The sequence below is a fragment of the Schistocerca piceifrons genome, chromosome 1 (genome assembly GCF_021461385.2).
Source record: "Schistocerca piceifrons isolate TAMUIC-IGC-003096 chromosome 1, iqSchPice1.1, whole genome shotgun sequence".
Taxonomy (NCBI): domain Eukaryota; kingdom Metazoa; phylum Arthropoda; class Insecta; order Orthoptera; family Acrididae; genus Schistocerca; species Schistocerca piceifrons.
The window spans coordinates 604,384,778-604,400,994 of NC_060138.1; the positions used below are offsets into that span (position 1 = coordinate 604,384,778).

Sequence of the window (16,217 nt, forward strand, 5' to 3'; positions counted from 1 at the left end):
CACCCTACTTTATGCCATTTTCTCCATCATGTCCCTGGTTTTGCCCCTGACACTTTTCCCTCTGGCACTGGTGCAGTGCGAGCGTGTAGGACTGACAACAGTACTGAGCAACTGATTGCCCATGCATCAAAGATGCTGACACCCACTCAAACAAACTACTTGTAAATCAAAAAAGAAGCTTTGGCAGTATTCTTTGCCTTTAGGAAACTCCTCGTTTACTTATTCGGGACCAAGTTTACCCTCATTACGTATCATAAACCACTGACAACCTTCTTTTAGCCTCTTTGTGGCTTCTGAAGCAGACAGCACAACTGCTCCATTGTTGGGGGATTTTCCTTGGCTCCTACAATTATACCATCAAATACAAGTCCATAGCACAATATGCAAATACAGATGCTCTCGTATCCCCTCGGTGCCTGACCCAGCATTTAACCAACAGAAAATCTCCTGTTTCTGTATTGATGTGGAATACCAACACACTTGGGACGTGTTTCCCATTGAAGCTACTCACATTGTTGCAGATACCTGCAGCAGGCTTGTCTTAAGGCATGTCATGCACTTTGCACTCTTTGGGTGACCTGCTTATTTTTCGAAGTCCAGCAACTTGAAACTCTGGGCCTGTACTCACCAATCCCAACATTTCCCATCATCTCAAATATTCTTCTCCTTGATGCAGACTCTAATTGTATCACCATCCTGTCTTCCTGTGTCCTTAGGTTTTGCACATCTGACATCATGGGCATTGGGGGTATGTTGTGGATGCATGCCCTTGCAAGATAACATGACTATTGGCCATGAGAGATCAAAGACATGGAAGCCATGATTTGCAGCTGTTCTGCTTGTACCAAGAACCAGCCTGCTGCTACCCCGTCATTCACCCCCTGCCCCACCCCCATTGCCCCTGGGACCTCATTCATCTGACTGGCTCTGTGTAGCTCATTGCCACTGACACTGAAATGTCTGCTATGCTCGGCACCCTACTTTATGCCCTTTTTTTCAAACAGTCACGGTCAACTACCCACCTGGTTTGAACACCCTTCTTTCACAACCAGTTGAGCAGATGCTTAATGTGGACCAAAACAACTACATATATGTTGTCAACATGCCACCCTTGATGTCATTGTCCAGATTTTAGCCACCAAAGGGCTACCCATGCTATCAGTTCATGGCAACTGCTTGTGAACAGTTCTGTTCCTTCAATGGTGTCAAGCACCTGCTCTGTCTGCCTCTTCTGCTGTCCTCCACTGGCAAAGCAGAATAAATGTTGTGTACATTTCAGCAATAAATGTTGAAGTCAGTTGGCACTTCCACCAACATGGCTGTGATCTTGATGTTTATGAGGAGCTACAAGACCACCCATATACGTGACTGTAGCATGGCAGAGCTTCTCTGTGGATGGCTGCCACATACTCTCCTCCTCTTCCTAGCTCCACAGTGTACAGAACCCTGGAACTAGCATGCCGGGCACTTTGTGCTGCCTTCAGCTGTGTGGGCATGCTCATATGGGGCAAAAACCATGTGGATGCCAGCCATGGTGGTTGCCACCTATGGGTGGTGCCTACAATGGTTGACATGCCAAGGAATTTGGGGTGGCAGCATACTGACCAGCTCTGTCTGTGCTTCCGACTGCACTGCCACTGGCTCAGTCAGATATGGATTGCCAACACTTGCTGCTCCTACAACTGTGCTGGTACAACTTGTTTTCCAAGGCACCAGTGATGGTTCCTTAATATACAGGCATGGAAGTGATGGCCTCAGTGCACCTCTGTGCAGTGCTTGGCCGTCATTGCCCATACTGTCATTGCCCATGGTGCTGTAATTTTAGCACATTGCCAGGTGTCCCAACTTTTTCCTCCCTGCTGGTGGGCTTCTATGCAGGGCCTCGAACTTTATCATTAGTTCATCGTCCCCAGATTGTCTGCAGTGCTTCTGGCCCTATACCCATTTCAGGGGGAAGGGATGTGATATACCCAGTGAGTTTGAAGGCCTGCCGGAAGGACTCAGTGACAGCCACTATATGACACTGCTACATCTGTGGGCCGTGATGTTACTGCTGTGAGTGCTGCCACAAAGACATGCCATCTGTGCCAGCCCATTGACACCTGTGGCTCTCCTTTAAAACCAGAAGCACAGCAGCTCTGTCAGCTATGATTTCTCTGCTGTAGCCATATTGTATTGATGTTACAGCATATCATAGTCTTGGTTCTGAATTCACTAAAATTTTCAATATGGTTTATTTGCTGGACTTGTTATTCTGCCATGCCATCATTGTTGTTTGTCTTTCTCTAGTTTTTGACCAACTGTTTACTCTCCAGTGACTTGCTGTGACTCCCTCACCCAGTCAGCCTATTTCTACTCATTCTCAAGTCATTCCTGGCTTTGTCACATTCTGGTCACACAGTATTCATGTCATTACATTTCTATTCGTGGTGGTGATATAATGTACTCTGTTCTATACAGAACCACAAAATCACTCGACAACAACCTAGAAGGCTGAAACTAGCTGTGATCATGCCACCTTCTTTTAATAAGTTCATTGCTGTGGTACTTGCTTTAAAAATTATTACTATTACTATTATTATTATTATTATTATTATTATTATTATTATTGTTGTTGTTGTTGTTGTTGTTGTTTAAGGGACATTCAGCAATTAAGAAGGCAAATTTATGTTGAAAGAAACTGCATGTTTGTGCAAAATGAGACTTTTACTACTTCTCAACACCATCCCTACCAATATTGATACACTTGTCCAAACAGTGAACTAGTTTTTTTTTATATATATACTTGATGCAAAGAAGTCATTGTCTTGTTATTTGAACCACATTCTCACAATTTCTTGGACCTATTCATTATTCCCAAACTATTTTCCATGTTATCCTTCCTTGTGTGACCAAATAAATGAAAATCGAAGAGAGCCAAATCTGGTCTGTAGATACTGTATGTTCCTTGCTGGTAGCACTCTCACTAGACATAGATGTAATGGTCTTGTTGATAGTTCTGCATGTGTCAGGCCAAGTAGGCACTTGCTGGAGGAAGTCCTTATGGTCATTTCTGGTGCAATGGTCTGGCCCCAAGATGATGGTAGTGGAACCAAAGTTAGAAGCTCCAGAGACAGCATAGCAACTTTGGAAATTGGGTGGACTGATTCTGGTACCAGCATCCATTGCTGTTCTTTTGATGGCGGTGCCAGATTGATGTCTATGGAGTTCACTGTAGTAAGTGGGATGGAAGTACCAGACACTTATTATCTGTGGCAAGTTGTTGAAGGAAGGGAGCAGGTCTGACACTGTTATGGCGACCTACCAGACAGTCGAGATGTCATGCCAGGGTACCTTAACCAATGTTGGTTGTGTTATCTTCACAGCATTCCATCATACTAGCTAGTAGAACCATCTGCTGTCACTGTTGTGCTACAATAGACAGCTGGATCCGGTCCATCCAAAAGTGTGTGCCCACACCATGGTGCCGATATTAAATGGTGTTGCTTTCTCTTTAGCTCGCTGATGTTTCCACTTAGTATGAAGAGCAGAATGTGATTTGGTTGACCCCTTAGCTTTTGCAATTTGTGTTTTAAAAGTGCAAACAAAACTTTCTGCTAAGCCACTAGAAGTTGGATGAAAGGGAAGGAGTCATTAAATGCGTAATCCTTTATGAATGGAGACTCGTTGGAGCTCGGATGCCATGAACTAAGGTCCACTGACAATGCCCAAGGTATAGGGTGCTTCTTTGATGACAGAAAATTTAATGGTCCCCACTGTCATTGATGTACTCATCATCTGCAACTTGATGATATTAGGAAAATGGTAAAGAGATTCACTTCAATAAACCACTCCATTCCAAGGATAGGGCTGGTGAAATTTATATGGACAAGAACCCATGGCTGAGTAGGTGTTGGCGACAGAGAACCCAAATGATGTACTTCGCATTCTGTAAAGTGAGGGACTACCTATGTGATGCATTATCCATGTATGGCCAGCAGATATAATGACAGGCCACCTACTTTATTCAGGTGGATCCCTAATGTGACTGGTGGAGTAGCGGTAACACTTGTTGGTGCCACGAACCGACAGTTGTCATCATCTTTTGTTAATAGAAGGACACCCTGCTAAATTTGAAGTTGTTATCATATGAAGCAGCAGTGGAGAGTTGATGGTGCTCTGGTGCACTGGCTGACAACTTCATGGGCCATCCTGTGTGGAGATGCTGAAGGAAAGGGTCACACCTGAATGCTGCTGCAAAATTTCTAAATTGATTATAGAGGCTTCCAAGGATTGTTATATTTAGATGTCCATCTGAAAACACACTGTATCCAAACTGTCAACGTGTGTGACTCGACCTGTGGAAATCAAGACAAAATGTTCACATTTGAATGCTGGCTAGACAGATGGTAGTGTAGAGAGAACTGTCAGTTAAATAAATACAAGGCCCACTTATGCATCCAACGGGAGCATAGCCTTAGGCCTGAACAGTGATAATAATGGCTTGTAACCTGTAGTTAAATGGAGAACATACAAAAAAAAAAAAAAAATGTACACACTGAAAATGATACCAGTGCATCTTTTTCTGCATCTACCTCCATACTGTGCAATTGCATAGCAGAGGATATGTGCCACTGCACCGGTTTTTGGGGCTTGTTCCCATTCCTTTCATATATTGAGCACAGGGAGAATGATTGTTTAAATGCTTCTGTGTGTGCCATAATTAATCCAGTCCTCATGATCTCTATAGGAGGAATATGTTGGGTGTCGTTTTATATTCCTAAAGCCATCATTCAAAGCCAGTTCTTGAAAGTTTGTTTGTAGACTTCCTCGAGATAATTTCCATCTAGCTTCAAGAGTATGCCAGTTCAGTTCTTTCAACATCTCTGTAGTTCAATGAAATTCACTAACAGCTGTGTAATTGAGATGTTATTTCATTTTATTTTGACTACTAGTTTTGGTATTCCACTGTGCCATCTTCAGGCCCCAAATGCATTTCTCAAAAAGATATTCCTGGATGTTGTGAATTCAAACAGTATTCCAAGTGCACTGTATGACAATATCCTTTGTTTTTGGGAAATGAATATGGGGCCTGTAGATGGCATAGTGGAATGCCAAAACTGGTAGTCAAAATAAAATAAAATAAAATAACAGCTCATTACATGGCTGTTGGTGAATTTCATTGATAATTACTATATTAGTTGCTTAAATGGTTAAATAAGTATACCAGTCCATAGTCACTGTGGGTTAACTTCACTCTAGCAGTCTCACCTCTAGACATAGTCAACCTTCACAACAGTGAGAGCAGTCCCATAAATATAGCATCATCATCTAGGAAAACATTGGTTAGATCAGAGCACATCAGAGAATCAGAGAATGAGAGCAAGCTCATGGTCACTTGGACTTAAATCAGCCCGCTATCTGTTTTCACATGATCAGTCAACTGGACATGCTGCTCACCAAATGTAAACGTAATTACATGTGTCAGTATTTCCACATTTTCCACTTCTATGTCTGCTACAGTTACAAGGTTTGTAATATGCTGGAGCTTATGACTGAATTAAAGAACTTTCTTGTAGGCAACTCTTTTCTCTTCACCAAAGAGTATCTTCACAGGAACTCTTAAAATTAATGTTTCTTGTTATGTTTTAATTATTATTATCACTGTAATGCAGTAATATTTTATAACATTAATTCATTGCATTACACCTGATAAAATGTGCATCCTTAACTGTTTTACACATCCCAGAGACCCATCATGATGGTGCTCATAAATATGACTAATAGTGTAATGTAATGTCAATGTAGTGGTACTTAATTTGTGATGAGAACTTTAATGATTGAGATCTCAGAATGTGAAAGATGCAGTTAATAGAAAGTTTTTGTGATTCAAACAGAATTTAGCTGTGAGCTATTTGTTGATAACTATATCAATCAAATCTGTTAATTATTCTTTCCTCTATTAAATATTATGTGGAAGTAGCAGAGAAGTGACTTAATTTGAAAACTTTCTCAGTGCCTTATTAGCCACAGTATGAAATATGTAGTAGAAATATGTGTTACATCTATACCTGTATCAGTATTCTAATATTTGCTCTATCAATAACTGTGATGATATTGCAAAAAAACACGTATGTTGAGATTCACATTCTGGTGGTTAAAAAGTTGTGTTCCTTCAGATTATAACTTAAAATTATTTGAATAACAGTTTGTATAAGAAAAGACAGATATTGTGCAGTTAATAAATTAGATTTATTTTATTCTTTTTTTTATTTGCTGTACTCCCAGTACATGTTACATGTAGTTTTTAATTGTGTTCCTTGCCAAAGGAACTCATGTCACTGGCAGTACTGCTGACACTCAGTGCCTCACTACTGAAAAGAAATCAAATAGTGCATTCAGCTAATTACAAGTTGTTATCTTACTAAAGTGTGTTTCCTTTATCAGGTGGCAACATAGTTGATCTTGGAGCACACTGGGTGCATGGTGAAAAAGGAAATGTAGTTTTTGCATTACTTAAAGATCTAAACATTCTTCAGACGTCAGTTACAAGTATTACGGAAGATAATGTTATGTTTGTGGATTCATCTGGAAAGCCAGTAGCACCTGAAAAACTAGCAAAAATATATGGTATCATATCAGAAATTGAACAAAACAGTACAGATGGCTTGAAAAATTTCTGGGGATCTGTTGGGGACTATTTCACAAGGGAGTAAGTATGTTTATCTGCATTAACTCGGTAAGACAAAAATGTGAAAAACAAAAATTTGCTTCTCAATATTATAGAATTATAGGTTTTACAAATGAATGACTGAATATTACTGTAGTTATTACTTTATAAATGCTTAATTTTTACAATGTCTTCTGAAATCTCTACACAGATCATCAATTTTTTTTCATAGACCCAATAAGGAAAGTCCTCTTGTGTCGGTTACTTATCTGCCATGTGAAAAATGGATATACTGCAGGAAGGGTTACCACCTGTGTAACTTAGAAAAGCTGGTCTTGGCAGGAAGGGTCCAGATGGCACAGGCTGTAAAGCAGGCATTCAAGTGAAGAACATTGTGTTGGGTAATGTTCTTAGCAACTGGGTGGTCCAGCTGTTTCTTAGCCACAGTTTGTCGGTGGCCATTCATGTGGACAGACAGCATGTTGGTCGCCATGCAACAATAAAATGCAGCACAGTGGTTGCAGCTTAGCTTGCAGATCCCATGACTGCTTTTGCAGGCAGCCTTCCTTTGATGGGGAAGTTGATGCCTGTGACCAGAGTGGAGTAGGTGGTGGTGGTAGGACATATGGTTCAGATCCTGCGTCTAGATCTATTACAGGTATGTGAGTCATGAGTTAGGATGGATGAAGATATTGTGTAGGTTTGGTGAGCAGCGGAATACTGCTGTGGGAGGAGTGGGAAGGATAATGTGTAGGACATTCCTTATTACAGAGCACAACAAGAAGTAATCAAAACCTATCATTATTCAAGGAGACATCAATCATTCCACAATTGAATGGGATGATTACAGTTTTGTAGGTGGGAGTCCCAACAACACATCTTGCAAAACAGTATTATATGCTTTCTCTGAAAACTACTTGGAACAAATAGTTTGGAAGCCAGCTCATGCTGGAAATACGCCAATGGAAAAAAATTGTGACACTGAGAAAGAGTTGTGCTGCATAAACAAAAGTTGTTAGTCATGTTTCTACATCTGAAAAATGATGTCTAATATTATTTTACATCATTCATGTAAGAGTGGTGCTAGCAGCGCCACTATGAGGATGTAAATCAGGTTTGCTTTAAATATACGCTGTAATGGCCGCGAGCATTAGTTACCTTTGAGATTGGACGTGGTGAGTTGATGGTGTCAAGAATGCCTGTAAGATGACAAAGATGCCATTATCAGCACCTCACTGAGATTGAATGAGGTCATGTAATAGGGCTACGAGAAGCTGGATGCACCTTCTGTGATATTGCAGAAAGATTTGGCAGGATTGCTGGCAGTGGTAGTCACAAGAATTTATGTTAACAAGAAGACCAGGCTCCAGGTGGCCATGTGGCACTACCAAGGAGGACGGCCATTATGTTCAGCTTAGGGCTCTGGCTGTCATACTGCATCTACAGCAGCAGTTGATACCATAATGACACAATGAACTATTACATATCGGATACTTCAAGGACAGCTCCAAGTCAGATGTTCTATAGTGTGCACTCCAGTGAGCCCAAACCACCACCATTTGTGATTTCATTGGTGTCAAGGTTATGCCATGCATGCTGACTGCAGATTTGTATGTCAATGTTGGGATTCAACCTCTTGTGCTGCCATTCATGAATTGCATTCCTGAGGGTGTTTTCCATCTGGATAATAATTGCCCACATACTGGTGTTGTCACTCAACATGCTCTACAGGGTGTCGACATATTGCCTTGGTCTGCTTGATCATCAGATCTGTCTCCAGTCAAGGACATGTGGGACATCATCAGACAACTTCTCCATCAGCATCCACAACCAGCATTAATTGTCCCTGTATGGACCAATCAGGCGCAGCAGGCATGGAACTCCATCCCAAAAACTGACATATGGCACCTCTCAGTAGGAAGAATACAGTTTAAAATCACTTGCAGTCGCCTCAACACAGAGACTGATGGAAAAAACAGATGGTTCCTGGGATCAATGACAGTGGAGTTCACAGAGTGAATGGTTAGCCAAAAGCAGAATTCAGAGTGTAGTGAAATTATTGTATGTGTACACAGAGAGTCCAGGGAGCAATCCAAATCATACTGTAACATAGGCAAGGCCAGTCACTCTACTAATGGGTGGTGCATATCAAAAGCTTTAAGGAACTAGCAGGACAACCAGTAAGTGTGGGGCTGCAGTATTTACAAGCACTCTCATGTCAGTGGACAGGCCCATGTAATATGCCTGCAGCTGCAGCAGTGCTCCTTGCAGGAAGAAGGTGCTGTCCGAGTATGAAGCATAAGTATCTCTGAGTTCTCTTCCATACTGATGCTCACATTGGGTGGTGAAACTGAATCACTGTCAGATACTAAACAGAAGTAATGACACAGTTTAATTCTCTCACTACTGCAAAGTTGAGCGATTCAGGTATTAGTGCCAGTGGTATTGAGAAACAGCTGAAACTGCAAAAATGAAAGCAGAAGCCACACCTTCAACAAGAAGGGTAGCAGAAGTGATTCACATGACTACTATCCAGTCTCATTGATGTCCATCTGTTGTAAACCCCTAGAACTTATTCTGAGCTCAAACATAATGAGTATCCTCGAACAGAAGGACCTCTTCCATGCCAATCAGCATGGATTCTGAAAACATTGGTCATGTAAAAACCAGTTTATGCTTTTCTAACATAGTGTCCTAACAACCATGGATCAAGACAGTCAGGTGGATTTTTTTTTTAATTTCTGAAAGGCTTTTAACTCAGTAGCACACCTTTGTTTATTAATAAAAGTACAATCCTATAGGCTGTCATGCAAAAACAGTGACTGGAAGGAGGATTCCTCAGTTGGGAGGTCACAGCCCACTATCTTTGATGGAGATTCATTGACAAGTGTAGAAGTATCTTCAGGTGTACACCAGGGAAATGTGTTAGGGCCCTTGCTGTACATGTTGTATCTTAATGATATGACAGGCAATATTAAAAGTAATCAAAGACCTTTAGCAGACGATGCAGTTATCTCCAGGGTGTCCATAACTAAAGTTCAGTTTTAAAACACTCTAGAAAGAGAACCACAACTCAGAATGATGTCAAATTGGAACAGCATGTTACTGATACAAGGAGGGGCGGATTTCAATGAAAATTTGACCAATAGATGGCATTGTAAGCATCAGGATATGCACACCAACAGACACACAGCATATGTCTGTTCCTCTGTTTACATCTGAGGTGCCCAACATTACTATTTCCATGAAGGATTGTGCACTGCTGTAAAGCTCTTTTACAAGAATGGCACCGTGTGCCAGTAACCCTGCAAAAGTTCCATACACTCAATGGTATGAAAATAGGCATTAGTCTGATTTCTGCTAAGGATTTGTAGAAAATGATTACAACATTTGAAAAGGCAGGTTTTTTGAAGCATAGTGTGATAAAGGGAGGAAAGCAGTTGATCCGATTTCTGTTGAAGATGTAGCCACAGAGCTTTAGGAGGGGTTGAGCGGTGGTGTGCAAACATGCAGGGCATGGGGAATTGGAATGTTAGACATGCCTGCCAGCCTGGTGCATAAAATCCTATGAAACATCCTGCATACCTATCCCTACAAAATCACCCATCTTCAGAAGTTGCTCCTCCTGACCTCCCAGCAAGACAGACAAGCATTCACTCTGGGATTTCTTGCTTGCATGGAAGTGGACAATGAATGGCCATGGAATATTCTGTGGACAGACAAAGCCCATTTCCAAGGACATGTCAATATGCAGCATTGCAGAATATGGGAAATGGAAGAATCCACAAGCTCATCAAATAGCACCACTTTGGTCTGCAAAGGTGACTTTGTGGTATGGGTTGATGGCATCATTTATCATAGGGCTGTATTTTTGAAGAGGTGAGTCCTGTTATCTGTGTCATCATTGGAAAATGCAATGAGACTCTTTTGTGCATCAACATCTTTCCAAACCTTCAACAGCATGGATGTGTGGATAGGATCATTTTTATGCCAGATGGCCCTCCTCCAGCCAGTGAACTGACTGCTGCAGGGGCATTTTCGAAATCCTAGAATTATCATCCATCATTTCCCTATAGCCTGGTCATCCAAATCATCTGATTTTAATCTGTGTGACTGCCGGCTGTGGGGTTATCTGAAAGATGTTGTATTCAGTGTTCCATTTATGAACATAGCTGAACTGAAGGCACACATTGTACAACACATTCTGAATATGACGACTGAGACACTTCAGTTGTTGTGTAACATGCTGTTTCTCTATTTCAACTTGTGGCAGGAAATGGTGTACAGCATTTTGAACATGCCTTGCACCAGTCTTACAGCAGTTAGAAATTGTGTTATCTTGCTTTTTATGCCATTTGTAGTACCAGGGCAGTTAAAAACAAATGTCATTTTGCTTTTTATGTGGTTTTTGGTCTCAGGGCAATTAAAAACATGTTTCTCTCATGCAAAGTGGTACACCCTTGCCATAGTGGATGATCTTACCTGACAGTGCTACAACTGTTGACTACCAAACTTTTGCAGTCAAGCACATTGAACACTATGGATGGTGTAATGTGCAACTCAAACCATAGCCATCATATCACAATTCACCTGTCATTTGTAGCCAATCCCATTTACGTTAAGTGTTTACAACACCATCTATTCATAAAATTGCTGTAAAATTTTTAATTCCACAGTGTTTCTCTCTGCATACATAATATGCTGTTCAAATTTTACATCATTTTGAGCAGTGATTCTCTTTCTACAGTGTTTTGAAACAGGAACTTTAAAATGGACACCCTATATAACAAAGCATGCATTGTGTGATAAATATTTGTCTGTATTACCTGACAAATTACAAAATTCTTATATAAACAAATATGTTGTAAGTTATAATAAAAATAATCCTTGGAAAGAACACACAAAGTTACTGGTTCAGAAATTTATTAAAATGAGTGCTCACCATTTCTATTTTTTTTATAATGGCAGTTATCACACAAATATTACGTTACACAAACACTTCCAACTCCCAACCATGAAAAGTATCATATTTTCTGTTTTACAAAACTGTGTCAGTACTCCTGTTTGATATCAGATAGTGATTTAGACATAAGTCACTTAAATAATAAAATATTAATTAAAAATACTATGAAAAGGATAGATTGGTGCTCACTGTAAAGATGACACACTGAGCTGCACTCAGACACAATGAACAGACTGTTACATATAAGCTTTTGGCCAAAACGTTCTTCAGAAAAGAGAAACATATGTACATACACACAAACAAACACACCTCGCACACACATATGACCACTACCTCCAGCCACTCTGGCGAGACACTGAATATGCGTGTGTGTGTGTGTGTGTGTGTGTGTGTGTGTGTGTGTGTGTGTGTGTGTGTGTGTGTGTGTTTCTCTTTTCTGAAGGAGTCTTTAGCCAAAAGCTTATATGTAACTCAACATGCCATCTTTACAGTGAGTAGCAATCTATCCTTTCCATAATATTGTTGATATTCCAATTTGGACTTTCGAATTTTTCAAAAATGTTAGTTTAACTATTTCACTAACCAAGCTTAGTAGTTTATTATTTGTATCATAAGTATAATATGGCATATGTTGGTGCCATTATGTATACAAATCCTCTCTAGCTCTCCAAGACAACAGCAAAAATTTGAATCTTTACAAAGATGAAACTTCTTTTATATTTTTCTGATTGTAATGAGGAAAAAAGCTCATGTGCAGAATTTCTTTGGATCCTTATGATGATGACAGCAGTGATTCTGAGAGTCTGCTCAAGTGATTTATTACATAGTCTCCAATGGGGGAAGTCAGTTCTAGTATGTAAAGATATCTGTCACCATTCTAGTTTCACTTGCCACATTATTAATTTATATCTTTGACTAAGGCCCACACTGATTTTTATAATTCCTTTATGTAAATTTTCATTTTTTTTTATTTTATTTGATTTTGCATTAACAGGATAGGATAGAGATAGGGATGAATTGGAATTCTGAGTTATTTGACATACTGTAAGCATACAGGAAATTGTGGATATCCATTTGACCACACTACATGAAACAAAGGGAAGAAATTTACAATATTGATCAGAAATATTCAAGTACAGTTACATTTTTCTCAGATATCACATAGTTTTATTTGTTTTATGAATTCATTTACTTTACAAGAAATCAGCCAGATTATAATATTTTTCTCTTATTTATACATGAGGATGGATTATTTCTACACCCTTTATTAATAGTTTCTTATACTGCTCCACCATCTGCTCATGTCTTGTAGAAAACAGGAAAAAACTACAAGTGGTGCCCTCCATTTCACATGACATTTTATTTTTAATATATATGTTTCATTGTCATAACAGTTCTGTTATTTTTTATTCATTTATCCTTTTCTTGTAACAGACAATGGGATTTTTATACAATTTTCCATTTGAATGATTTTTAAATATGATATCTTCAGTTTGTTAGTGGGGGTCAAAAATTTACAAAGTTTCAAAGGTCAAAAAGAAAAAGTGTTCTGGTAAGATGTGATGGCAAGATAAATCATGATGTAGACAGTCAGTAGCATTAGATGCATGTACGGTTGTTGGTAGAGCATCACCTTATACATCCAATGAAGGGTTGTAATATCTTAGCTCATCATGGGACTCTGGGATGGTTACAATCACAGCTCTCATTATTGCTAAGCACCAGATATCAAGAGTACATGGAAAATTCATACAACAAGTGTCAACAAATATGTACAGGCAAGATCTTCCTGAAAAGGAAACAGCATTAGAGTTTCAAAATCCTTTAAACTGCTGCAGAGGTACCTGTTCTCCACAAATCCATCTTATCCTAACATAAACTGAAATTGTGAGGTTTCAGGTAACGCAAGGTTTGTAGAACAACTGTATTCAACAGCAGCTAACATCTTTTATCTACTGTCCAAAGTAGTCTATCATATCATGACTCAGCAGAAATGATAGTTATCAGTAGCTCAGGACTTTTCATAATGCTCACAATAAAATGCAGACATGCCCTTTACATAGCAAAGGTGTTCATTTCACCCAGTTTAACACCAACAGTGTAGTCTGGCGACTGTGATTCTTGCCCTCAGCAAGTTTACACACAACAGAGACCCATGTTTACCAGCCTTTGCGTGTGGAAGGTTTATGTGTACAGTTAATGACACTTTTAAATTCATGTTCATGGATAATTTTGCATATGTCACACATAAATGGATCCTCTCATGAAAGGCAAGTTACCATTTACAGCTAAAAGTATTTAAAGTGATGTTTTATTGTTTGTTGCTTCAGTTCAATTGGGGATGCTTCCACAAGTGATCCACACAACCAATTCCTGAAAGGTTATATTGTCAATTTGTTAATACAAGTAGAACAGACTTCCACTCATAGTATTATAATGTTTTCAATTGCCTTCCTCGATTGCATGAGAAATCAGTCTGCTATTATGATTACGTAAAGTTAATGTATCAAATATTGTTTAACCATTTATCCTTTAAATCCTAACTTTAAATGGCACCTCTGCTTGTTAAACACGATTTTGTGGACACAACCTTTGCCTGTGTATTAAGGATATGTACGTTCTGTGTACAGAGCATAAGCACTACAAAGTGCACTTTTTATTCCCAGTCTGTACTATCAACACTTGCAACAAGACTCAGCAAACTTGCTAATGACTTCATAATGAGCAAAAACAGTGAAATCATCAACATTAAACATGCAATATGAACAAATGAGTCTCCCAAACTTATTTTAATGTGCTCAACTTAAAACTTTTCAAAATACACTCAAAGTGTAGCTAATTTTTATCTTAGACAAATGTGTGGTTCCTGAAGAGGGGCAGCAGTATTTTCAGTAGTTGCAGGGGCAACAGTCTGGATAATTGACTGATCTGGCCTTGTAACACTAACCAAAACGGCCTTCCTGTGCTGATACTGCAAATGGCTGAAAGCAAGGGGAATTACAGCTGTAATTTTTCTTGAGGGCGTGCAGCTTTACTGTATGATTAAATGATGATGGCATCCTCTTGGGTAAAATATTCCGGAGGTAAAATAGTCCCCCATTCAGATCTTTGGGCGGGGACTACTCAAGAGGATGTCGTTATCAGGAGAAAGAAAACTGGCGTTCTACGGATCGGAGCGTGGAATGTCAGATCCCTTAATCGGGCAGGTAGGTTAGAAAATTTAAAAAGGGAAATGGATAGGTTAAAGTTAGATGTAGTGGGAATTAGTGAAGTTCGGTGACAGGAGGAACAATACTTTTGGTCAAGTGAATACAGGGCTATAAATACAAAATTAAACAGGGGAAATGCATGAGTAGTTTTAATAATGAATAAAAAAATATGAGTGCTGGTAAGCTACTGCAAACAGCATATTGAACACATTATTGTGGCCAAGATAGACACGAAGTCCATGCCTACTACAGTAGTACAAGTTTATATGCCAACTAGCTCCGCAGATGACGAAGAAATTGATGAAATGTATGATGAGACAAAAGAAATTATTCAGGTAGTGAAGAGAGATGAAAATTTAATAGTCATGGGTTACTGGAATTTGATAGTAGGAGGAGGGAGAGAAGGAAACATAGTAGATGAATATGGATTGGGGATAAGAAATGAAAGAGGAGCCTGGGAGAATTTTGCACAGAGCATAACTTTGTCATAGCTAACACTTGGTTCAAGAATCATGAAAGGAGACTATATACATGGAAGAAGCCTGGAGATACTAGAAGGTATCAGATAGATTATATAATGGTAAGACAGAGATTTAGGAACCAGGTTTTAAATTATAAGATGTGTCCAGGGGCAGATGTGGACTCTGACCACAATCTATTGGTTATGAACTGTAAATTGAAACTGAAGAAACTGCAAAAAGTTGGGAATTTAAGGAGATGGGACCCAGATAAACTGACTAAACCAGAGGTTGTACAGAATTTCAGGGAGAGCATAAGGGAACAATTGACAGGAACGGGGGAAAGAAATACAGTAGAAGAAGAATGGGTAGCTTTGAGGGATGAAGTAGTGAAGGCAGCAGAGGATCAAGTAGGTAAAAAGACGAGGGCTAGTAGAAATCCTTTGGTAACAGAAGAAATATTGAATTTAATTGATGAGAGGAGAAAATATAAAAATGCAGTAAATGAAGCAGGCAAAAAGGAATACAAACATCTCAAAAATGAGATCGTCAGGAAGTGCAAAATGGCTAAGCAGGGATGGCTAGAGGACAAATGTAAGGATGTAGAGGCTATCTCACTAGGGGTAAGATAGATACTGCCTACAGGAAAATTAGAGAGACCTTTGGAGAAAAGAGAACCACTTGTATGAATATCAAGAGCTCAGATGGAAACCCAGTTCTAAGCAAAGAAGGGAAAGCAGAAAGGTTGAAGCAGTATACAGAGGGTCTATACACGGGTGATGTACTTGAGGACAATATTATGGAAATGGAAGAGGATGTAGATGAAGATGAAATAGGAGATATGATACTGCATGAAGAGTTTGACAGAGCTCTGAAAGACCTAAGTCGAAACAAGGCCCCAGGAGTAGACAACATTCCATTAGAACTACTGATAGCCT

General features: G+C 39.5%; 1 protein-coding gene across 6 annotated transcripts in view; it reads left to right on the plus strand.

Moving 5' to 3' along the window:
* Positions 1-16,217, plus strand: part of LOC124803528 (spermine oxidase) — a 174,495-nt gene that overhangs the window by 35,781 nt on the left and 122,497 nt on the right. For all 6 annotated transcript variants that reach the window (XM_047264685.1, XM_047264680.1, XM_047264679.1 and 3 more), the window contains one exon: positions 6,427-6,691. In XM_047264685.1, the coding sequence (XP_047120641.1) occupies positions 6,427-6,691 (265 nt within the window). The remainder of the gene's footprint in view (positions 1-6,426; positions 6,692-16,217) is intronic.